The sequence below is a fragment of the Theropithecus gelada genome, chromosome 12 (assembly GCF_003255815.1).
Source record: "Theropithecus gelada isolate Dixy chromosome 12, Tgel_1.0, whole genome shotgun sequence".
Lineage (NCBI taxonomy): Eukaryota > Metazoa > Chordata > Mammalia > Primates > Cercopithecidae > Theropithecus > Theropithecus gelada.
In genome coordinates, this window is record NC_037680.1 from 42,338,970 (window position 1) to 42,363,942 (window position 24,973).

Below are 24,973 nucleotides of genomic sequence, written 5' to 3' on the forward strand. Positions count from 1 at the left end.
TCTTTAAATTCTTCACATATAATCTATATAATAAAATTTAACACTCTATAATACCTATACAGTTCTACTGGTAGTTTCTTATTTAGTTTTGCTTCTTTTATAGGCCTAAGGGTTTTTATGTGTCTTGAAGATAAGATTTTTATGCTTCTTTGCACAATAATAGATACACAGCAAATAGTTTAAAAATATGTATTTTTTTCAGCCTAAGTAAAAATAGTGAAAGTGTAAGTGATGGTGAGGTTCTGATAATGTTCTTTGTCACCTGCTAAGAATGAGTTATTGAGAACCATCATTTTACTGCAAACAATTTCAATGTGCAATCATAGAAAAGTTATGCAGACAATCTTTAAGATATCATTTGTTCAACTAAAATTCTAAACAAAACTATGTCTATAAAAAGGTCAAAGAAGTAGGAACAGAGCTAAAGAGACAATTCTGCCTTTCTCATATTTCCCTATGAAAATAGAATCACATACGCTGATTACTTTCTATCATGCTGGTAAAGGAAAACAGAATTTCCTGGTAAAGGAAAATAGGATGTCTAGTTGAACTAGAGACCCAACTACCACTTAATGCATTATTTCTTGTTCTATTACAGTTTATTCTCAGCACATCTGATAGAGAAATCCATTAAAACACTGGGTTAAAGTGTTGACTTGCATCATGCTAGAAGCCTTTTGGTGACTCCCCATTGTATCCCACTGTACTCAGAATTAAAGCCAAAGGAGTTATAAGAACTGCTATGGCCCTACCTGGGCTCGTCTCCTTGGGATAACCTCATCTCTGACTACTCTCCTCCTCCTCACCCTGCCCTAGCCACATTTGTCTCCTCGAGTCCCTTTGGGCTTCTGTACCAGCTGCTCCCATTGTCCGAAACACTCTACCATATTTTCACATGTTCTGTGATGGTTAATACTGTCAACTTGATTTTACTGCAGGGCGCAAAGTCTTGATTCTGGGTGTGTCTGTGAGAATGTTGCCAAAGGAGATTAACATTTGAGCCAATAGGCTGAGAAAGGCAGACCCACCCTCATTTGGGTGGGCACTGTCTAATCAGCTGCCAGCATGGCCAGAATATAAAGCAGGGAGAAAAACATGAAAAGACTAGACAGGCTTAGCCTCCAAGTCTACATCTTTCTCTCATGCTGGATGCTTCCTGCCCTTGAACATCAGACTCCAGGTTCTTCAGCTTTGGGACTTGGACTGGCTTCTTTGCTCCCCAGCTTACAGACAGCCTACTGTGGGACAATGTGATCGTGTGAGTTAATACTCCTTAATAAACTCCCATATGTATATAAGGAGTATATATATAAACGCCCATATATATACACACACATACTATTAGTTATATACACTATTCATTTTATATATATATATATATTAGTTATATACACACACACACACACACACACCCTATTTTTAAGTCTTTGTTCAGATCTTACCCTCTTCATGAGGCCTATCCTCACCACTGTATCTAAAATCACCATCACCCTACCATGCTCTATTATTTTCTCCTGTCATTTTCTAAACATAGTATACAATTGACTTCATTATATTATCTGTCTCCTCCCGCTGGAATACATGCCTCAGGGGAAAGGAATGTAGTTTGTTTTACATGGGTATTTCCCCAGCTCCAAGTAGAGTGCTAGGTACTCTATAAACATTTGTAGAATGAATCCTGAATACTAGATTAATACTGAAAATAACATATTCCAACTTCCAAGCAAGTGAAATGGATTATGACTGGGGAGTCTGAGGTCAATCCCAGGTACAATTCTCTGAGGGTTTAAGTTTAAAAAATAAATAGCAATGAAAGCCTAGAAAAGGACATGATAATCGAAAAGGCTGTGTGGGTTCCCTAAGGGAAGGTCATTTTCCTTATTTCCCATGTTAACACAGTTACCAAAGCTGTAGATCAGGGAGAATGCTAAGAAGTTTGCTTTCAGCAATGGAATGCTTGATAGTGCCTGCCCTGATATCCCTGTGTTGAATGTGAGCTGAATACAGTAAAGTTAGGACGTCTGTATCTGCTTACTATCTGTAATAAGAGTGCTGACTAATAAATCCACATCAATTTGGAAAGAACTCTCTGGTAGTACAACATAGGGTTTTATCTTCAGGTCTACTCAAAACTTGGAAGAGAACATTATAGTAACAGTTATCGCAGAGCTAGATAAAGCAGATGACAGATGACAATAAAGATCCATTTAAAATAGGTGACAATCATGATCCGCAAGGAATATGATAACATGGAATGGATATGATAACATGGAATGAATCTGAATTCATTTCATGAGATGAATCTGAAAAGATGAAATTTCATAGAATAAATGTAGAGTCCTACATTTGAGTCCAAAGGTACAACAAGAGACTGAAAGTTTTTAATTAACTGTTGATTCAATAGAGGTAATTAATGTAATGTGATTTATAAAAAGAAAGTTGGATGGACTTCCGGAATAAGGGAGGAAAAGGTCTATTCTAGTTCTTGCAGGTCAAATCCACATCTGGAATAGTGAGCTTAATGAGAGGAACAGACAAAATAAAGAATATCATCAGATTCACAAACAGAATTCTCAAAACTATTTCATATAAAAAATAAATGGCTGGAAACCTGGAGTTGTTTAGTGGAACATGAAAACTAATTGCCAATATCTGAAGGTCTGTTTATGAATGAGGAATGATCCTTGCTCTAAGCAACTGGACTTGCTCTATGTCAATCCAAGGAGCAGAAGGAGGACCAGTAAATGGTCCTTTTTTTTTTTTTTTTTAAACCAAAAGCAGAGTTTGACTTAACACAGGAAATACAGGCTAACAATCATAGTTATATGATAAGAACTTCATTTCTAAGTATGTCCAGATGTGGGATAGGCACTTGACAGTGATGTTACAGACTGGATGCAAATATAATGTAGGTGTCTGAATTAGATGACTTTTAATATTTCTTTAAACTGAAGATTTTAAGATTTTATGAAATACAAATGAATATCTGCAAACCAATACTTTCAGTAGTTGACAGCAGTCATTACTAAAAACAGTCTGATTAAAAGCAATTTCAACTAACATAGATACAAATACTACCATTTTAAGATGCCGATATAGTCTAATGCATCAAAGAAAACTTTTAAGTTCTTTCATAAACCATCATGTAAATGCATCCTTGAAAGTAAGTCCCATAATTACTTACCTGTATTGGACAGAAGCTCAGATATTCCGTAACAATTTCCAACAAGAAATCAGGATTTAGCTTTTCAAAATACTGTATGCCAAGAGGCAAACCTTCAATTTGTGAAAAATGAGTGTCCAGGACATCATTTAACAAATTAATAACTTCTTCTTGTCGTTTATTTTTCTTCATGGCAAGAACTGCATGTAAATAGATTAATTCCTAGAAAATAAGTAGTTTTCATAAATTATTCCATTTAGCTATAAAGCCATTTATTTCTACTCAGATTTCAAATGCATATAATGTGCTACTGATACGCAATTATTTGTTCAAACTCAAGTATTAGCTTGAATAGACTTTTAGAATCATTCAGAAGAATAAAGTTTCATTTTGCATGGAGATAAATTAATAAATGCAATTACATATTAAAATTAGTGTACATTAGTGCTTTCCAGCCATTACAAAACAATAAGACTGATTTATAATTTCATATTTTATAAACAGCTAGCATCGACCATCTGATAAAATAAAATACTGTACCGCAGATTTTCCAATGGACTGCTGAATTTCATTTAAAAATTCTAGCTGCTGATCTGCATCCTGTAATTGCCCTTCTATCAGCTGACATTGGATAAATCCTAAAATCAAACAGGAGAAAGACAGTCAAAGTCCACACCAATTCAGGCATGCACTCTTCAAGCTAACATGACAACATTAATAAAACACGTTTTCCCCCATCACAATACTTTAACATTTTAGATTAAAAACAACAGAAAGAAAGAAAATGAAAACAGTGAAAAAAAAATAAAATGGGTAGCCTTGGACCTTATAAAATCATTTACTGAAGAATTCATAATTTATAGGAACCACCTTATATAAATCTGTTCTCTCGAGATATTATTTGTGAATTAAAAATTTTATTTTTAAAGACATGACTTTTTCGAATCTGGGCAGTAGAGAACAATTTAAGTTTAGAAAACCATAAAATACTTGTGTTCTTCTCTAATGGCAAGTTAAAAGCAATTGCTACTTGTATCTGTATTATAAATATTTATGAAAACAGTTGTCATACCAACTAGGGCAGACACACTAGTCTCATCAAGTGTCATGGCGGTCTTATACCACTTCAGTGCCTCTTTAACTCTTCCTTGTAAAATCATTTGGTATCCAAGTTCTGTAGCAAATTCTGATTGCTGAGGGTTTAAACTAAAAGCTCTCTCAAGTAACGTTTGAATTTTTTGAAGAATGAGTTGACTACGTCCACACTAAAAAGAAAAAAAGATTACGTAAGATTTCAAAGTCAAACATTTCTACCAAGACTGAAGGATTATTTTTTCTAAACATATATATTATTTGTACTTCACAGCAGTGATGAAAAAGAAAAAAAATAATAATTAAGGAAAAATAAAACTTTCCTATTATCTACACAATGCATCAAGAGTTTATATTCTATCAGAACTTATATATCCTAATGAACATAATGCTTTTACAAAATAACTAGTATGAAAAGTACACTTCTAATGATGTCACTACATAAACATATTTTTTTGAACTCCTTTTCCAAGCTGTCTCATGACTATTTTATAAACAAGAAAACCATTATTTTATGGTTACATGTGTATATGTGTGTGTGTATGTGTGTATAATATATGTATGTTTTTTCTTATTGAATAAAAAACTAGGACTAGGATCTGTTTTCCCCCTAAACACTAGCTATGCCACCAGTGAGAATATTTTAAAAGATCATGCCTTAGAATCTTCTTGAAAAAAATTTCAAGAAATAGCAGTGTTGTTAGAATAAGTACATAACTTTTCAAGACAACAATCTTTAATAGTAAAATACTTATTCAAATGTTTGAACCAACTTATATAATTTTTATAAGCTTAGTAAAAAAGTAATTGAAATAATGTGTCTAGGACTATGGTAAGCGAAAAAGGTAAATACCTCCTTAATTCAAACTTTCGTTATAGCACAGAGTTTTCTTCCTCTAAAGTTTACACAATCTGATATCTTTGTTTTTAAATAAGAAAATTCAGTATAGTCATGTCATTTAACAATTAATATCCTTTATTTTTTTCTTTCAACTTTATGCTTGCTAATTATTTTAACCTTCTTAGTTTAATGAACTTTTCAATATTGTCATTCCTTGTATTGATTTCGAGATTCTATTGTATATTTCTATTTCATTCTTGATTACCTTCTTTTTACTAGGAGCTTATAATAAAAACATTTCTTTCCTATTGTTTTTAAAAAAATAAGCTACCAACCATTTCCTCCACCAAAATGGTCTTTTATACACTTTAAAACTTTTTAAAAATAGTTTTAAAAAATAAAAGCTAAGAGCAATCCTGGTCATAAATCTATGCTCTGATGAAAATAAACCACCTTCTATTTCCTTTGCCTGGAAGGCACTTGGCTATGCTTAAAAGATCAATAAGTGGCATTTCCTCCACGAAGCCTCCATCAGGGCTTCTTATAGCTGGAAACCACATCTCCTCTAAGCTGCCTTTCTTAGGAGTATGTCATATATTTAAATACATATTTGCACTCTAGGCCATATGCTCTTCCCTGCTTCCACCTTTTCCACTTATTTTATGCCCTCTACTATAGATAACAGAGCTCTGGTACATGGTAGGCACTCTCACAGTTCTGCTGAAGGCGAGTGTAATGTTATAGAAAAGTTGAGCATTCTGTGGTTCTATGGCATCCAATGCATTTCCCAAGTTTTCCAGCTTGGTGGAAGCCTAAAACAAAAGCAACTGGTATTAACTTTAAAATACACTAAGTAAAAACAACATAATACATGCACATATATGCTAACAAAGCATAACCCGACTAGTATTTTAAAAGACCTTTGCTTTTATATATTCCTCCTCCTCCAATGGATGATTACATGTTATAAAACATATTTAAGGTTCTAACAAACTCAGTAATTATAAATGTGTTTTAGAATGTGTTTCTTTAATACTTGTTATTGAATGGAAACCTTTGGATAGGCAAAGACACCCATAATATTTCATTAACTTTACATGCCCAGCTCCTCCTCCAACAGTTAATTCATGAACAAATGAAATATGAATGATAATGTATTTACAAATTATATGAGATCAGCCCTTCAGTTGCCTCTATAGACTGGTTTATAATCAAAATATTTTCTAGAATAGAAAAAATTATTACGGTACTTAGTACAAGTAATTTCAATGCCTGGAAAATTTACCCCTACTAAGATACTCCTAGTATTTACTGAAGTATCTATCAGGCACTGTCACATTAACCAATTTAACCACACTAAACACAATGCAAATCTACTACATGTTATACTAACACTATTTCCTTCAGATCAGAGTTTGGCACTCCATGATCCAATCTACAGTCAATGTGTTCACTACTACAGAAACAGATATACTTTATTATAAGGTACAATGGGATTTTATCCTAAGCCCATTTAATTTTTGCAAATTCAGTTAAATTGTAAATATACTATAAATTACATTTTGCATACATATTTTTTCATATCTAGTATCACCGGTTACATTAATCATACACAGGAGTTTCATACAGAAAGCCATATATACTATAATTAATGATTTAAGGGATTTTCAAGGGTAATGTTAATCGTATAATATTTTTGCTTTACTAATAGATTTCAGAAGCTGACTTCTTTGTTAAGGTATAGTCTCATAATCAACTAAAAACTACCATGACATATAGTCTAAAAGAGAACTTCAAGGCTTTAATGTATATGCACATGCACACACGTGTGTGTGTGTATGTGGGTGTGTATGTGTAATGAAATATATTTTTTAATATAGGAAACTTAAATAATACAATGCCACTTACCTTCTCTATATCCCCCTCCCTACACACATAGTAGAGTGCCTGCATTCTCAGTGCTTCCACATTTTGGCTATCTTGGAGCAGCAACCTGCAGGAAAACAATTTAGTTAATGTCAAAATAATTTATATATTTTCTTTTATTTGAGGGCATGAAAAGTTGGTTTGCTTGCCTCACTATTCCACTGATCAAAATAAGTAATTTTCATTAGTAAAATGATATCTGCTTTGTGAAACTTATCAACTTTATTATTTAAACAAATAAAAGTTTCTGGAATTTAATTTTTAATATGTTTTTAAGAGATATGAATAGATTATACTAGTCTCATTAAATCTTGTGGCAATCCTAAATAAAGTATTAGCTAACTATATACAACAGCATAGTAAAAGAATAATTCACTTTAACCAGGCTGATTTATTACAGGAATTCCAGGAATGCAAAGCTGGGTCAAACATTACAATACCTACTAATATTATTCACAACAACAGATTCCTATGTGATAAAAACAAATGAGAAAATATTACATTAAAAAATCCTATTAATAAATGGAACAAAAAGCAAAAAGAAAAAAATAACAAGCATAAACTTAAGAAACATGCAAAAGCTATAAAATTCCTATGAAACTGTATTCAGGGACATTTTTCAAAAGAACTGAACTAAAAAGGTAACGCCCTAGACTTCTCTTATCATGGATGATGTGGTACACATCACAATTACTGGTTCTAGTTTTTTAACCCTCCCTGAGTACGTGTCTTCTGCCATGTAACTAACTACAAAAGTTGGTGTACCCTACTGCTTCTTGACTAGGGACTTAGACATTTTTCTTATATTGGCCAATGGAATGTGGGCAGGAATAGCAGTATACCAGGCTAAATTTTAGAGGCACTGCATATTTCTGTTTGTTCTCTTGCACCTGCTATCAGTATAGGAATAATTTCCTCTGAGTAGCGGCTGCCACTTGTGAGTCCAGGGGAATACACTCCTGGAGGTGACAAAAGTCCAAACTGCAATGATGTGCCACACTCACCCAGCTGGATCTGAACTGAAGCAGGGCCCCAGCCAAGCCCTGCCTGAGATCAGCAGACCCTTGTTGACCCACAAAAATGTGAGGAAAGAATACTTATTATTATATGCCCTGACATTTGTGGTTGTTTGCTATACACCAATAGCGGCCTGATATAATAATGCTCATTTTTGGTTAAAAAAAATTTTTTTCCCACAAATGACTACAAATTTAATGCAATTCAAACCAAAATCTTCTATGGTTTCTTTTTTATTATTTTGTAAATTGATTATAACAGTCAAGAGCAAAAAAAAGAGACAACAAAACTGTTGTAAAAGAAACATGGTGAAACCCTGTCTCTACTAAAAATACAAAAAAATTAGCAGGACGTGGCGATGGGTGGCTGTAATCCCAGATACTCGGGAGGCTGAGGCATGAGAATCGCTTGAACCCAGGAGGCCGAGCTTGCAGTGAGCCAAGATTGCGCCACTGAACTCCAGTCTGGGCAACAGAGAAAAATTCTATCTAAAAAAAAAAAAAAAAAAACCAAAAAACAAAAAACCATGATGGAGAACTTGCGATAAAAATTATCAGAGTCCATCAAAAAGGAGAGAATAGGCTCACTTAAAAAAAAAAAAAAAAAAAAAAGCATATTTAGAACCAGTTATATACCAAAGAAAAGACCTTTTAGCATATGAAAAGTTGCTCAATCTCAACACAATAAAATAAATGAAAATAAAAATAAGACACCTCTGTTTCAGATGGCTTGGACAACAAAACAAAACAAAACAAAACAAAACAAAACAAAACACACACTGAAAATGGCCAGAATTGGTTAGGATAAGGTAAGGGAACATTCAATAGATTACTGGTAGGGGTGTAAATTAGTACGATTTCCTAGGAGAGCAATGTGGCAGTGCCTATCAAAATTTTAAATTTATATACTTAAGGCAGAGACTACAATTTGTCGTCTCCTCAAATCCATTCTCTCCTTATTTGCTTGGGCATGTGGCCAGTCAACACTTCCTAGACATCTTTGCATTTAGAGGTGGTCAACGTGAAATAAAATGATACATTCCATTTTTGGGCCTGGGCTTTTATAAAAAGTGGAATGACTTCTCTACATTATCTTTCCCTTTCTGCCAGCTGTTATGAGGTCTTGGGAGATGGCAGGATTGCAAGATGGAAGGAGTCTAGGTCTGTTAAAAACAGTGTGGAGCAAAGCTGCCTGATCACTTCTAACATTTACCCAAAACAGTTACATATGAGAAAACATTCTTCTATTATACTGAATCATTATATGTTTAGCTCTATTTTTGTAGCAGCTTAGCCCACCCTAACAAATACAGTATCTTGGATTCAACAATCTCTCCTTTGGGAAACTTCTCTGCATATATAGTCCTACCTGTGTTCAAAGAGGTATGTGTGTATGCGTGTGTGCACACCGCACTATACTGAACAGTGAAAAATTGGAAACAGCTTAGGTGCATACCAATGGGGAGAGATTAAATAAATTATTTGTGTTTCCAATTCACAGATTGCTACTCAGTTTTAAAATGATTAGGGAAAGGAAGAAATAAATAGATGTTCACAGATGACATGAACATCTATGTAGAAAATCTAAAAGAATCAATTTAAAAAACTCTTGGAATCAACAAGTGATTATAGCAAGATTGTAGGCTATGAGGTTAATATATAACATCAACTGCTTTCCTATGTGCTAGCAATGAACAAGTGGTATATGAAATTAAAAACACAGTAACATTTACATTAGCACTCCTTAAAGTAAAATACTTAGGTACACACAAATCTAACAAAATATGTGCAAGATGTCTATGAGGAAAATTTTAAAATTCTGACAAAAGAAATCAAAGAAAAACCAAATAAAGGGAGAGAGATTCCATGTCATGGATGCAAAGACAATATAAGATGTTAGTTCTTCCCAATTTGACCTATAAACTCATTCAATGCAATCCCAATCAAAATCCCAGCAAGTTATTTTGTGGATATTGACAAACTGATCCTAAAGTTTATACAGAGTGGCAAAAAAAAAAACCCAGAACAGCAACATACTATTGAAGGAAAAGAGCAAATTTAGAAGTCTGACATTAGTTGACCTCAAAACTTACTATAAAGCTTCAGTAATCAAGACAGTAGTGTGGTATTGTTGAAAGAACAAACAGGTCAATGGAACAGGGTAGAAATCACAGAAATAGCCCCATATAGATAGTAAACTGATCTTTGACACAAGAGCAAGGACAATGCATTGGAGAAAAGACACTCTTTTCAATAAATGGCACTGGAAAAACTGGACATACACATGGAAAACATGAATATAGATACAGACCTCACCTTATTCACAAAAATCCATCTGAAATAGATCACAGAGCTAAATGTAAAACATAAAACTATAAAATCTCTAGAAGATAATACAGGAGAAAATCTGATGGCCTATAGTTTGATGATGACATTTTAGATACAACACAAAAGGCATAGTTCATGAAAGAAAGAGGTGATAAGCTGCACTTCATTAAAATTAAAAATTTCTGCTCTGTGAAAGACAAGCCACAGACTGAGAGAAAATATTTATCAGATAAAGATATACCTGATAAAGGATGGTTTTCCAAAATATACAGAGAACTCTTTAATCCAAAGAATAAGAAAACAAACAACCAATTAAAAGATGGGCCAAAGACCTTAACAGACACCTAACCAAACAAGATATACAGACTGCAAATAAGCATATTTAAAAATGCTCCACGTCATATCACCAGGGAAATGCAAATTAAAATTAAAATAACAATGAGATACCTCTAGAAACCCATTAGAATGGCCAAAATCCAGAACACTGGCAACATCAAATGCTGATGCAGATGTTTTAAAGCAAGAGAAACTCTCATTCATTGCTGGTGGGAATATAATATTGTATAACATCTTTGGAAGATAGTTTGGCAGTTTCTTACAAAACTAAATATGCTCCTATCATATGATTCAGCAATTATGTTCCTTGGTATTTGATCCAAAGGAGTTGAAAACTGATGCCCATACAAAAACCTGCACAAGGTTATAGTAGCTTTATTCATAAATGCCACAATTTGGAAGCAATCAGGATGTCCTTCAATGGATAGACAGTGGTACATCCAAACAATGAAATATTATTCAGTACTAAAAAGAAATGAGTTATCAAGTCATGAAAAGACATGGAAGAAAGTTAAATGCATAATATTAAATGAAAGAAGTCAATCTGAAAAGGCTACATATTGCATTATTCTATATTATAGACACTCTAGAAGAGGCAGAACTCTAAAGGCAGTAAAAAGAGCAGTGATTGCAAGGAGTTGGGGAGATGGAGGGATATACAGTGGATACACAATAAAGATAATTTTTAGGGAAGTAGAAATATTCTGTATCATACTATAATGGTGGATACATGTGATTACACATTTGTCCAAACCACTAGAATGTACAACACCAAAAGTGAACTGTAATATAAATGATGGGACTTTAGGTGACTATGGTGTAAGTTCATCCACTGTAACAAATGTACCACTCTGGTGGGAGATGTTGATAATTAGGCAGACCATCTATGTGTGGAGGCAGGAATGTATGGGAAATCTCTGTACCTTCTGTTTAATTTTGCTGTGAGTATAAAAGTACCCTAAAAATACTGTTTATTAAAAAACAATTTGGTGTATCTATGTGAATAGGTATAAAATGATATCTATGGAACACTCTCTTAAAGAGAAAAACAAGTTTAAAAGTACATTATGAGTCTATTTCTTACTTTTAAAACACCCTCAAAATATAAACATATTTTAAAAATATATAGAAACCACACACACACACACACACAGCACCTAGAAAAAAAAATCTTGACAGATACATACGTCAAAAAATCACTAGTGCCCAAATTGTGGCCTTCAAATATCATTTCACACTAAAAGAGATTAGATTGCCCTGGACAAATGACTGATACCTACTTGGGGAAGTAATACACAAAATGAGCCTGGACAGCTTGTCATACCACATAGCAAAGTAACTATCAAAGACTACTAGGATCATGTCAAAAAGACTTAAGAACAACTTGAAGAAGCTCCTAATAGTCAGAGATAAGACTGTACAATTATAATGACTGAAATGTCCAGAAGCAGTCATCTAAATCCATGGCATGTAAAACAAACAAACCTAAGCCACTAATCAATTACCAATGAAGGATGCTAAGGAATTCTTGGCATTTTTTTTAAAAACCTGGAAATAAAGGAAAAGACTTAAGCACCTTATCCTATTTTTCTTATATGAACTACACCACTCAGTAAGTAACCAGGAGATGAGAAGTTTTTCTTTATAGGTATTCTAGCTAAGAAACAAAGAAAGAATGATAGAATTCAAATGTAATCCTACTATAATCCCTAAGAATCAAGCACTTAGGTATTGAGCATGAATAACTGCTGATACCACAGAAAGAGAGAGACAAGCAGACATTCTGTCACTGTGATGAAACACAACAGTACCACTCATGAAGTAATTGCCAAAACAACAAAACTGAATGTGAATTTAACCAAACCTCCAGATCCAACCACCAACTACAGAGGATAAAGCAACAAGTTGTACTACACCATGGCAGACAAACAACAAAATCTAGATCATGGAAAATGCTACAGGACAAAACACTGGTTTTTTTACCTTAAAAAGAAGGCAAGAAGAAAAAGAGAAGGGAAACAGGGAAATAGGAAGGCAGGAAGAAGGAGGGAGGGAGAGGGAAGAGGGGAAGGAGAGAGATAGGAAGGGAGAGAGAAAGAAAGAGTGAGAAAGAACTTACAGAGACTGGGAGAGAGCCTAGAGACTTTAAAGATATAAACCAATCACAATATGTAGACTTATTTGGGTCCTGATTAAAAAGTAATTTATTTAAAAAACACAATATTTGAGACTATTGGTAATTTGAACACTGGATATTTGATATTAAAAAACTATTTTTAATTTTTTATATGTGATAATGACATTGTCATGTTGTAGAGGGAAAAGAATTATCCTATTTTTTCAATGCATCTTGTGATATTTACAAATGAAATGATGCAGAGTTTTGAATTTGCTTCAAACTGAAAATTAAACCCAGGAAGCAAACGGGGGTTTAGTCATGTGGTGATGGTAGCTGGGGGCAGGAAACAGATAAGAGTACCTCATGATGCTATTCTGTCTGCTTTTACATGAATCTGAAATTCTTCATAATAAATGATAGATGATCTTAGCAAAGATGTTACCAAGATGTTCGGTCCTGAGATAGCCATTAATATTTTGTCAGATATGGATGAAAGTTAGACATGCTTGCAAGTCACTTATTCTGAAGATTCTAAGACTATAAACCTTGATCCACACTGAAGTAAAGGTGACTTTCTATGCAATTTATACTTCATTTGTATCTTGAAAGGATCTTGCCTATTGTTTGCATGAGAAGTTCTCTTAAGACATTCTGATTTTAAAGGTATATTTGTATTACCTATGACATTTACTTTTCTGTGATTTCAGTATTAAGTGACATGAATTCATCCATTAGAAAGTATTGATTTGTGACTCAAATACATTTATTCTTGATCTCATGCCTTTAAATCAGATCTATGTGTCAGTGACTCCAAAATATTAGCTATAGCCTAGGCCTCTCTCGAGAACTCCAGATTCAGACATACAGCTGCCTGCCCATACATCCATCTCTACTTTGACTTCTCATAGGCATTTCGAAATTACAATGTTGAAGGCTAAACTCCTTCCCTGCCCTGAAACCTTCTTTTTCCATAATCATCCTGTGCAGCTGAAGCAAACTGCATCCTCTAGTATAAGTAGTGGGTAAGAGCACAGAGTCTGGGACTAGAGTGCTCTGGATTTGAATCCTGACTCCACCACTAAGTAACTGTGTGGCTTTGGAGAAACTTCTCAACCTCTTTGTACCTTAGTCTATTCAGTTGTAAAACAGAAATACTAATAGTACCTTCCTCTTAGGGTTACCCTGGGAATAAATAGATAGCACTTCCTATGAGCCAGGCACTCTGAACACTTTACAACAGTTCATTATCATCATTGTTGTTGTTATTCTGGTAGTTCAGGCCACAAACCTTGGAATCACCTTAAACTATTCTTTCTCTTACTCCTAAACAAAATTGCTACAGGCCCAGATTCCAATCACTTCTCAAAGCACTTCCACAACTATACTGGGCCAGCCCCCACCATTTCTCAATGATGGCAACAGCTTTCAAAAGGTTCTCCCTGCTTCTGCCTTTGCCTGCTCGCCCAGTCTGCTTTGCACATGGCAGAGTGATTCTTTTAAAACAGAATTTAGATGATGGCATTCCTCTACTCAAAACCCTCCAGTAACCTCATGCTTCAGAAGAAAACCTCAAATCCTTATATGGCTGACAAGACCCTTCATCATCTAGCACGGGATCACTCCCACCCTTTGTCTCAGACCTCACACCCTACTCACCTCTCTTACTCCTTCCCACTCCTCAAACATATGACATGTGCTCCCACCTCAGGGACTCCGCATTTGCTTTTCCTTCTTTCTGCAAAGTCTTCCCTCAAACATCTGCATGGCTTACTCCCTTACCTTCTTTAGAAGATGGCTCAAAGGTCTCAGCCGTCCATGACCATCCCATAAGACCGAACTCCTCAACACTCCCCATCTCTTTCTTGGTTTATCCTTCCCCCGTAGCACTTATACTTTCTAACACATACTACAGAATATACTTATTTGGTACACTTAGTATATGGTTCCTCTCGCTTGAATATAAGCTTCATGACCACAGGGATATTGGTCTGTTTGCCTAAAGAGAGTGTCTGTCTTAAAACAGGAATCAAATATTTATGTAAATCAATAAATTCAATGTTTAAAAGCAGTGTGACTTTAAGTATTTTCTTGGTTCCACACTGTTTGAAAACAATCAAATTTAAAAACTCTTATGAAAAAAATTCACATAGATTTCACTTTTTCTCAAAATTATAACCAAATCCAAAGAGACTTGTGTCAACTTTTATTACTTAACCGTTGTGCTGTCTCAACCGTTTGGTCCCAATCCTGCAAGGCTAGTTGTAATTTCATTTTCTTAACAAAAGCGGGAAGGAAGCTTGGAAAGTTCACGATTATCTGGTTCACAGTCTCCAGGGCACCTGAATAATTCTGGCGCATCTCAAGGCATTGTGCCTAATGGAAGAGAAAAAAAGGTGCAGAGCAGGCAGAGTATGAGCATTTAATACTTACTGACTTTTCTGTGAGGAGCAGTTATCACTTTTAATGAGAGAAACAGTAAGTTTTTGTCAAAACAAAATTTTAAAACATCACAGAATAATACAAATACATTATATAAACTATTGTGTTTTAAAATTTACTTTTAAATGGCTGAAAAACATGATTAAAGGATAAAATTTTTAAAAATGTTCTTGGAAATACCATAAAATAATGTTTCCATTTAGAACAGGAAAATTGTCTTTTTAGATTAAAATGTTTCCAGGAAATGTTCAAGTAGTATCTAAAATTTTAAGAAATTTTAGAAACTTTGCATCTTTTTAAAAAATTATTTTCAGGTTAAAGAATATACGATTTTAAAGAAAAAGCAAAATAAAGTTCAAATAAATCCCTCTACTTCAACATTTTCACTTCTATGAATTATCTGAAGGAAATAACTGGAAAAGACCACAAGGAAGTATATAGATGATATTTATGGCAGAATTGTTTATGTATAAAATAATCCCAAATGTACCTAGAGGAGAAAATTATAGTATATCTATTTAATAAAATGTTAAGTAATCATTAAAAATGATGACCTAAATTTGTAGATGGATATTTACTGACATGAAGAGATATTATATATAATAGTTTAACTGTTTATTTCCAATGGTGATGTTCATTTTGTCATTCAGATGTTACTGTATTTTCTAAAAAAAGTTTTACTATGTTCATTTATTACTTTCATAGTCAGAAAAAATAAAGCTATAAATATAGTTAGTACATTAAAAAGAGATGATGAGGCAAATCTTTATCCAACAGCTTTTCTTTAAGAGAAGAAAAATGATCAAGACAAGTGTATGGCCAATTTCTACAGCAGTGCCATTAGGTAAAACTTGAGGCCTGAACAAGATGTCCAACGGGCTTACTGTCCACACAAAGTGACAGGAAAAGTGATGTGGAGACATCAACAAAAGTCAACACATGAATCCTCTCCCCTTTCTTTTTTATCCCTCCAAATTACTGCTTATCTAACAGACTGTTGTTCCCAACTCATAATTTCTTTTTGCTGAGTCAAAAAAAAAAAATTAAGGCATTTAGAAAGCATCAATGGGGATGGAAGAAAGGGTCCTAATTAAATATTTCCACCCATCAATGAGTTCTAAAGACTCATCCCTCAAAATGTATGTCCAATCATGTTATTTCTCTGTTCAAAACTTTGTATTGGCTGCCTGTCTCTCTAATTGAAGGTAGAAGCCAAAGGCCTCACAGAACAGGCCCACCACTCCTCCTCATCCCCATCCCACCTTTCTTCCTCAGGCCTTCACTTCTGTTCTCTTTATTCAATCCACTTTGGCCTCCTTGCTAACCCTGAATACGCCTTAAGGTACCTGAACTCATCATCTCCTCTATTTGAAATACTTTCCCCAAGATGCTTGGAGGGCTTTAACCCTCACCACCTTAAATGTCTTTGCTCAAATGTCACTTTCTCAGACCACTTCATGTAAAATTGGAAGTTCATGCCCCAGCTTTTACAGCTGTATTTTCCATTGTACTTACCACCTTCTAATATATTATATAACTTACTTAATTATTTTGTTTATTGTCTGCCTCCATCAGTAGAATACAAGCTCCATAAAAACAGGTTTTCTCTTGCTCAGGGTTTCTAGTATCTAAAGGGACACCTCACATACATAAGACACATGATAAATGCTGAGGAAGGAATGTCTGAACCAAAATAACAACAACAATAACAGTTACAGCTGATCCAGGATTCAGGAACTTTGGCAGGGAATACATTTCTCTAGTGTATTGCTCATCGTCTTATACAAATGCCAGTCCACCTTACAGCTGTGAGTTGACAACAGCATCATGAAAATTATCAACTTTTTTGAGCTACTTGGTTTTGTCAGGTTTCAAATATATTATGAATACATTTTGAAACATGATTTATTTACCCTAACTCCAACTCACCTTACCCAGCAGAGCAAAAGTATCATTCCCATCTTGGAGTCCCTCTTCAAAATACTTCAGTGCTTTTTTAGTGTAAGGGTCTTTTCCTCTTGTAATATCAAGCCATGCTTTCAAAATGTGTCCCTGTAAAATGAATAATTCTATTTTTACTTCTTTAGAAATGAAAAGAAATAAATGTTAATGAAAGAGCCTACTGTCATTTTTCTGGCAATTAATAACAAAAAGGACTCTAACAAATATGTTATGAACAATAAAATTCTGTTAGTGAAACCACTTTTGAACCCTTGCCAGCCTAGTGTCTTGGGAACTATATTACAAATTTCAGCCTTTAACATTACTATTGAGCTCAATATTAAAATTAAGAAGCTTATCAAATATTCCATTAGTGTTAAAACCATTATTTTCTCTGAGACTTTGCTAGTAATTGATGAATAATAACACTTAAACATGTAATTCAATATATAGATGAGAATTTGTTGTCTCTTTTTGAGCAAACAGTCTAAATGAACTAAGATGAAATAACAGAAGATGTCTTGCTTCACATATCCTAAACATTCAGATGATCTGGCAACTATCTTCTTAACTTCTTCGATTAGTCCATTGAATTTCAAATGACAGGTGAATGGCCTGAAACATTAGAAACTGAAGAACTCATGGATATTTATCTTTACACAAGTCAGTGGGCCAATGGGTTGTAAGACACACAGGATTGAAAAGAAGACAAAAACTGGTTATTTTTCTGTTTAAGGTCAAATAAAAAACTGTGAAATATGCTCTTCTATTTAAAAAATCTAGGTTAACTGACAAATTTATAAATGTTTAACCAAGACTATATTCACCTCCCTGTATTTCACCTGAAAATACAGATCAGAACCTTAACCAATGCTATGCACTAAATCAGTGCCATTATTTGAATGGTTTTAACTATTGTCTCTGTGTAGATGATTCCCAACCTATATTTCTAGCCCAAAACCTCTTCTAAATTTTTATTTTTCCAGAAATTCATCTGTTATCTCCATCTTACTGTTCTGCCAGAACCAGAAATACAGCATGTCTTAAGTCAGATCACTTCCCTTTAAGATTAGTTTCTTACGCCAATGTATTTTCTATTTATGCTAACTGGTCTCTAATTTACTTAGGCTGAAAGCCTCAAAGACATCCTAATACATGACAACTTGTTATCTTTCCCAACTATTTATCATCAGTTCACAGGTCCTGTGGGTAATTTAAAAATTCTGAACTTTGTACTCACTGTACCATATTTTAGTGTCATGCCTCAAAACCTTCTGCAAGAAAGTACTATCTTTTTTATTTTTGCTGCATTTCAGTTTATCCTCAAGCCACTTCATCCAAGAAACCATTGTTAAATTAATCTTCTGGATTTGCACTCTAATAAAATCACTACCATAATTAAAAGTCTTCAGTAGCCTCTCAAAGAATGTCAAATCAGACACAAATATTTCTAACTAGCAGTCAAGATCCTTCCATTTGTCTCAGTCTACTTCTCCAAGCTTTTCTTCCCTGCTCATTACCAACGTATCCTATGTTCCATCAAATATGAGTATCTCAGTGTACGCTGAAGTAACATGTCTCATTTCCATCTATTATTTCTCACCTTGGGAGTATCTACTTCCCTTTTCCATAATCTTTGCCTGTTGAAATTGTATCCTTCTTTCAGGTTTTAGTTCAAATGCTAGTTCCTTCAAAAAAATTCTTTCACATTCTCTTAACACTTATGCATGTGATCTCTCCTTAATTTAAAACAGTGCCTAGCACAAAGTAAGCAAGCAATATATGTTAGCTATTATTTTCTTGCATACTTTAATCACATATCTCTCATATCATCTATCATTTTTCTCACAATATTAGCTGGGGATGTGCTCTATGCCACTACTGGATTATTCATTCATGAAAGTGAAGTTTATGCATTATTTTCCTTTACATTATTAACACTACAAATAATGGTGCCTTGTATCTACAGCTGTTCAATAAGGAGAGAGGGAGAAAAGGAAAGAACAAAATATGGAGGGAAGGAAAAAAAAGGGAGAAAAAAAGAAAGAGAAAAACAGAGGGAAGGAACCAGGCAGGGATCATTTAAGAGTTAGTAGCATAAAACTAACCTTAGAGAATCCCTATTCTATAATACACTATTAACCATATCGATAACCATAAATGGGTTAAAATAAAGCTGTCATTTACAAAGTGGCAATAGAGTGGACAATAATAAAGAACTAAACCACAGATACTACTGGATAGATCAATAACGTAAGCATTTTTAATGTTATTATTTTAAAATCAGAAAAATAGCTACCTGTTTACTACCATCTGACATTTTGATCATTCTGTCAATATATTCTCTTGCTTTATCATGGCGACCAATGTGCCATAAAAATAAGCCTGCATGGTATAAGGCTTTCTCTCCAGCTCCTTTACGTTGTTCCTTCACTCTGGCATCTGATTCCAGAATAGCTTCTCTATCTGGGAGGGGAAAATGATATTAAATAAAAATTAAATTCTGGATCAAGTATTTATAAAAGGTCAGATAATTAACAAGGCAAAAAATTTACTTCTCTCTATAGTGGTACTAATAGAAATAAAATGCAAGCCATATATATATAACTTAAAATTTTCTAGTAGCCCTATCAAAGAAATAGAAGGAAACAATTAAAATTAATCTTAATGTTTTATTTAAGCTAATATATCTAAGATATAATTTCAGTGCATCATAGATAGAAAAATTAATGAGATATTTTGCATGCTTTTTTCTTACTAACTGTGAAATGTGGTATTTCATACTAACAGCACATCACAATTAAGATGCTAAATTTTGGCTGGGCGCGGTGGCTCATGCCTGTAATCCTAGCACTTTGGGAGGCTGAGGCAGGTGGATCACGAGGTCAGGAGATCGAGACCATCCTGGCTAACACGGTGAAACCCTGTCTCTACTAAAAATGCAAAAAAAAAAAAAATTAGCCAGGTGCAGTGGCATACACCTGTAGTCCCAGCTGCTGGGGAGGCTGAGGCAGGAGAATGGCATGAATCTGGGAGGCAGAGAGCTTGCAGTGAGCCGAGACCACGCCACTGCACTACAGCCTGGGTGACAGAGCAAGACTCTGACTCAAAAAAAAAAAAAAAAAAAAAAGGCTACATTTTATTCAAAAATACTTGATTTGTAGTTTTCATAAAACTTATGGCTGAAAAGCAGATTTTTAGACTCAAGTTATTGAGAAATAAGTTTTCTAATAACTGAATCAAGTATCATTTTTAAATTTAAAAAGTAAATTAATTAGAATTAAATCAAATTTTAAATTCAGTTCCTCAAACTTACTAAAAAAGCTGTATATGGCCGGGCATGGTGGCTCACACCTGTAATCCCAGCACTTTGGGAGGCCGAGGTGGGTGGATCACCTGAGGTCACAAGTTTGAGACCAGCCTGGCCAACATGGTGAAACCCCAACTGAAAAAAGAAAAAAAAAAAAATAGGTGGGTGTGGTGGTGGGTGCCTGTAATCCCAGCTACTTGGGAGGCTGAGACAGGGAGAATTGCTTGAACCTGGGGGGTGGAGGTTGCAGTGAGCCTAGATCGCACCACTGCACTCCAGTCTGGGCAACAGAGGAGGTATATGGTCAAGGATCACTGCAATGCACAATACAGCTATAGAGTTCACATCATTTCCAAAATAGAAAGGCTGTATAGGCTAATATTTTTTAATAATAAGACTTGTAAAAATGTATAATGGTTCTAATCACAATTATTAGGAACAGGTCCACTACTGGTACTCAAAGTATTAATACTTCTTAAATACAATTCTAAAATATATAAACATGCCAGTTACTGTTATGGGCCAGTAAAAAGATGGCGTAATTGCTGATGTAGTTTAATACTGACTGCTCCCTTAAATAGATAACTCTATTCACTTACATTAAATCTATATACTCTCTCTCTCTCCTGCTTTCTCTCTCTCTCTCTATATATATACACATATATATATATACACACACATATATATACACACACACACACACATACATATATATATATATAAAAGTATCTGCTTAGGACACAGAAGTCAATTATACCCAAACCCTGGATGGAATCAGAATCAGAATCAGCCATGCAATGAGGAAGAAGAAATGTAAGTTGAGCCCCGTGATTCCAACAGTTCTATCTTCCAGGAATGGCTACCAAGGAGAAAGGTATGTGACTCTTCCTTTCAACTCTAATGATACAAATTTAAATGTGAAATTAACAAGGTACAATATAACAAGTTAAGGAAACAAAACTGTTTCTGTAAGTCTACAGATTGCTTAGCAAGAAGACCCTTTTCTCCTCTCCCCACTCCCCATCCCTACAACCCCTTCAGAAGCGTTCATTAAACAGCCATGATACAGAAATGGAAAAAGAGAAAAAAAAACAAAAACAAAACAAAACAAAAAAACCTCACCAGGCAGGAGCAGGCATTGTACAGGAAATCTTTCCTACTCAGCTTTCCATCACGTCCCTAATGAGGTATCAATTAGCTCTAACACTGTCTGCACAAAGCTGTTGCCAGATCTCAGCTTTTTTATAAGCAGGGTTTACATAGGCATCCTGGAACAATGTATACTAACAATCTAGGACTTTCCTAAGTGGTATTTACAGACATCTGGGCCCCTACTAGAGTTCAAGTCCATTCAGTATCATCCTTGGTGCAAAGTAGAGTTAGCACTCAGGTTCCTCTAAACAGTATTTCTGATTCCATCGTTTCAGTGTCCTGCAAATCAGTTTCCAACAGAATCAACACTGGTAAGAATAACCAATTAAATAAAAACTTGATTCTAAAAAGAAATTATTTTTTTACTAATTTCTTTTATTTATACTGACTACAGCTCTCCCATGAAAATTCTCTGCTCTAGCTAAACACACTCCCACTGGAGTATGGAGAAAGGGGATCCACAGAAGAGCCTAAACCTGAACCACTTCCATGTATTTGCCCATCCGTTTCTCCTCTCTGGCCAATACTCTTCATATTCAAATTCTACCAGTCCTTCAAAGATCAGATTAAGGTGCAAACTTTCAAAAGCCTTCTCAGCCTACTCTTCCAAATTAATAGTGCATATCAACTTCAATTAATTATAAACTCATTTGTTTCGTTTTGTATTATTTAATAGAAACACTGGAATTTAATCTTTGTGGTTTTTACATTTTGTTTTTTCCACTAGATTACCAACTTGATGGCATGAACCAATTATTACAATTCTTTTGTAGCTTCTCACTGTATTAGGCATAGTTTCTTGGATAAATTAAGCACATATTTACATGTTTTAAATAACTTTGTATTGATTTGCATATGTGTGAAGGAGGTATGCCATACTTGACTTTAGAAAAAAGTCTCATCTAATATTCAAGGAACCAGTCTACGACTTTTGTTTATTATCTAATTTTTTGAAACACAATCTATATTTACAATCCTATTAGCTGTTACTGGATATATATGGAAGAATATAACACTACTTCTTCTTTATTACATATAATTGGGAAACTCTTCTGCCTTCGCCATTAAGTTAACTATACATTAAGACAGTTCACATAACTTTATTTTTTATTTTCTGTTTTTTTAGAGATGGGGGTCTAACTATGTTGCCCAGGCTGGCCTCGAACTCCTGGGCTCAAGTAATCCTTCACCTCAGCCTTCCGAGTTCCTGGGATTACTGGTTTGAGCCACTTAGCCTGGCAGTTTACACAACTTTAATTGCTGGTTTATGTATAAATTTCCTTCTATAATCTAGTCAACCTACTATTGCATAAAAATTTGCTGAGTATCTCTCAAGATATAGCCCTCATAAAGGGTTTTAAGGCTCTCAAGAAGCTTAATATACAGAAATAAACTGCATTGGCTGTATATTTGCACATAAGTTGTAAACTTGGCTGCTGCAGAGCAATTTATGCATATACAGTACCTGTTTTTTGGTACAACAATTACTAATATACATTCCCCTTTAAGTCGTCTAAAAAAAATCCCTATGTACTAATGAAATCTCTGCCGTAGGATATAAAGAACACGAAAGTAGTAGAAGACACATTTCTTGTGCCTGATGAATTTATACCCTTATCAGGAAGATAAATATAGTATAAATTATATCTATTGAAAACACATAATATAGTGTGATCAGACTGAATGACTTGATAACTGAGAAAAATCAAAATAAACTGAATAGGAAAAATTGTCCTAAGCATTGTATTTAAATACCATACCTGGATTAGGACTCATTTTATGGGCATATATCAGTGCAATTAGAGAACAAAGTGATACATCTTGTTTATTTTTAATAGCCTCAAATTCTCGAAGAGCTTCTTGAGTTTTACCTGAAAATCAAGATTATGATATGAAAAACTGTTCTTAGTAAAAAGCAAGAATTCAAAACTGATGGAACATGTTTAATGATTAACACGTACCTTCCATTAATGTGCCATAGGCATGATAAAACCTGAAGACTGGATCACTTCCATACCTCTTAATTCCTTCACTGGCAACCAGTAACACATGATGGAAATATCTCTCTTGACAATAGTAATTAATCAAAGTCTAAATGGAAATAATGAAAAAATGTTATAAAGGAATTCTGGTGCTCTGAAATACTCTTAAGAAGCAGATATTAATCTAACATCTAGAATAATGTAAAATTTAGGCAATGTGACTTTTTTCTTCCAAGTTTCTTAAAATACTGTTAATGGCTAGAACTCAATGCTAAGAATTGCAGAACTGAATGATCATAAAATTACTGAAATAATTCAATGTTTTCTAATAATTTAAATCCTTTTTCCTAAAGTTTTTGTTAACAGCATCGAAATGAGGCTGCTTTCGCCATTTTTCCTTTGCCCACATTTTCTTGAATGTTTTAGAAAACAGAAAGGCAGACAATAAACATGAACTAAAACAATAAAAATTAAAATTAAAAAAAAAGACAAAAGGCTTCCATTGCCAGACCATAGGTTTCTTTTAAAAAAAAAAACCTTCTTTTCAAAATATCCAGTATTTTATTACAGCATTACAAAGTAATGACAAATTAAATTCTTCAACGTATCATCAAATGTTATCTTACTTGGCTTTGAGTTCTGTGACAAATAAATTGTCAGTTAAAAATAAATAAACTATTTTTCAATGAAAATGGTTGTCTTTAAGCTTTTTCCAAAATTATATTATTTCCATATACAAAACTATCAGGACCTACTAACTTCTGAATAAAAATGGGCCTGTGCTGTCTACCATTTTTCTTAGGATTATGTCTAAGGCTTGGTTGCTAACCTAATCAAAGACAGAAACTACACTTTCCCGCCATCACTACGATACACCTGATTCACCAGAAAGCAGTTTGGGCCACCCCATACCTCCTACCTACCTGTACTCTACAGCTTGTTCAGTAGCAGTGAGAAATACAGTAACTAAGTGACACGACTGAAATCTAAGGGTGTCTAGACAGCTCTGGTTTTTTTGTTTGTTTGTTTTGTTTTGTTTGAGATTCTGTTACTCAGGCTGGAGTGGCGCAATCTCTGCTCACTGCAATCTCTGCCTCCTAGGTTTAAGCGATTCTCCTGCCTCAGCCTCCTGAGCTGGGACTACAGGCACGCACTACCACGCCTGGCTAATTTTTGTATTTTTAAGTAGAGATGGGGCTCCCCATGTTGGCCAGACTGGTCTTGAACTCCTGACCACAAGTGATCCGCCCACCGAGGCCTCCCAAAGTGCTGAGATTACAGGTGTAAGCCACCACGCCCGTCCGACAGCTCTGTTGTATATCGTCTCT

The 24,973-nt window shown here is 34.4% G+C and overlaps 1 protein-coding gene and 1 long non-coding RNA gene across 2 annotated transcripts in view; one reads left to right on the forward strand and one right to left on the reverse strand.

Annotated features, from left to right (window-relative positions):
- TTC21B (tetratricopeptide repeat domain 21B) overlaps positions 1-24,973 on the reverse strand; it is an 80,525-nt gene that overhangs the window by 52,694 nt on the left and 2,858 nt on the right. The window contains exons 2-11 of the mRNA XM_025405547.1: positions 23,625-23,754; positions 23,424-23,534; positions 19,501-19,667; positions 17,190-17,312; positions 15,037-15,194; positions 7,005-7,089; positions 5,810-5,908; positions 4,236-4,428; positions 3,704-3,801; positions 3,185-3,385 (exon numbers count right to left, since the gene is read on the reverse strand). Of these exons, the coding sequence (XP_025261332.1) occupies positions 3,185-3,385; positions 3,704-3,801; positions 4,236-4,428; positions 5,810-5,908; positions 7,005-7,089; positions 15,037-15,194; positions 17,190-17,312; positions 19,501-19,667; positions 23,424-23,534; positions 23,625-23,754 (1,365 nt within the window). The remainder of the gene's footprint in view (positions 1-3,184; positions 3,386-3,703; positions 3,802-4,235; positions 4,429-5,809; positions 5,909-7,004; positions 7,090-15,036; positions 15,195-17,189; positions 17,313-19,500; positions 19,668-23,423; positions 23,535-23,624; positions 23,755-24,973) is intronic.
- LOC112636710 lies at positions 7,887-22,373 on the forward strand. Its single transcript, XR_003122228.1, has 4 exons — positions 7,887-8,104; positions 21,238-21,385; positions 21,939-21,974; positions 22,085-22,373. It is a non-coding gene; the product is annotated as an uncharacterized LOC112636710 (long non-coding RNA).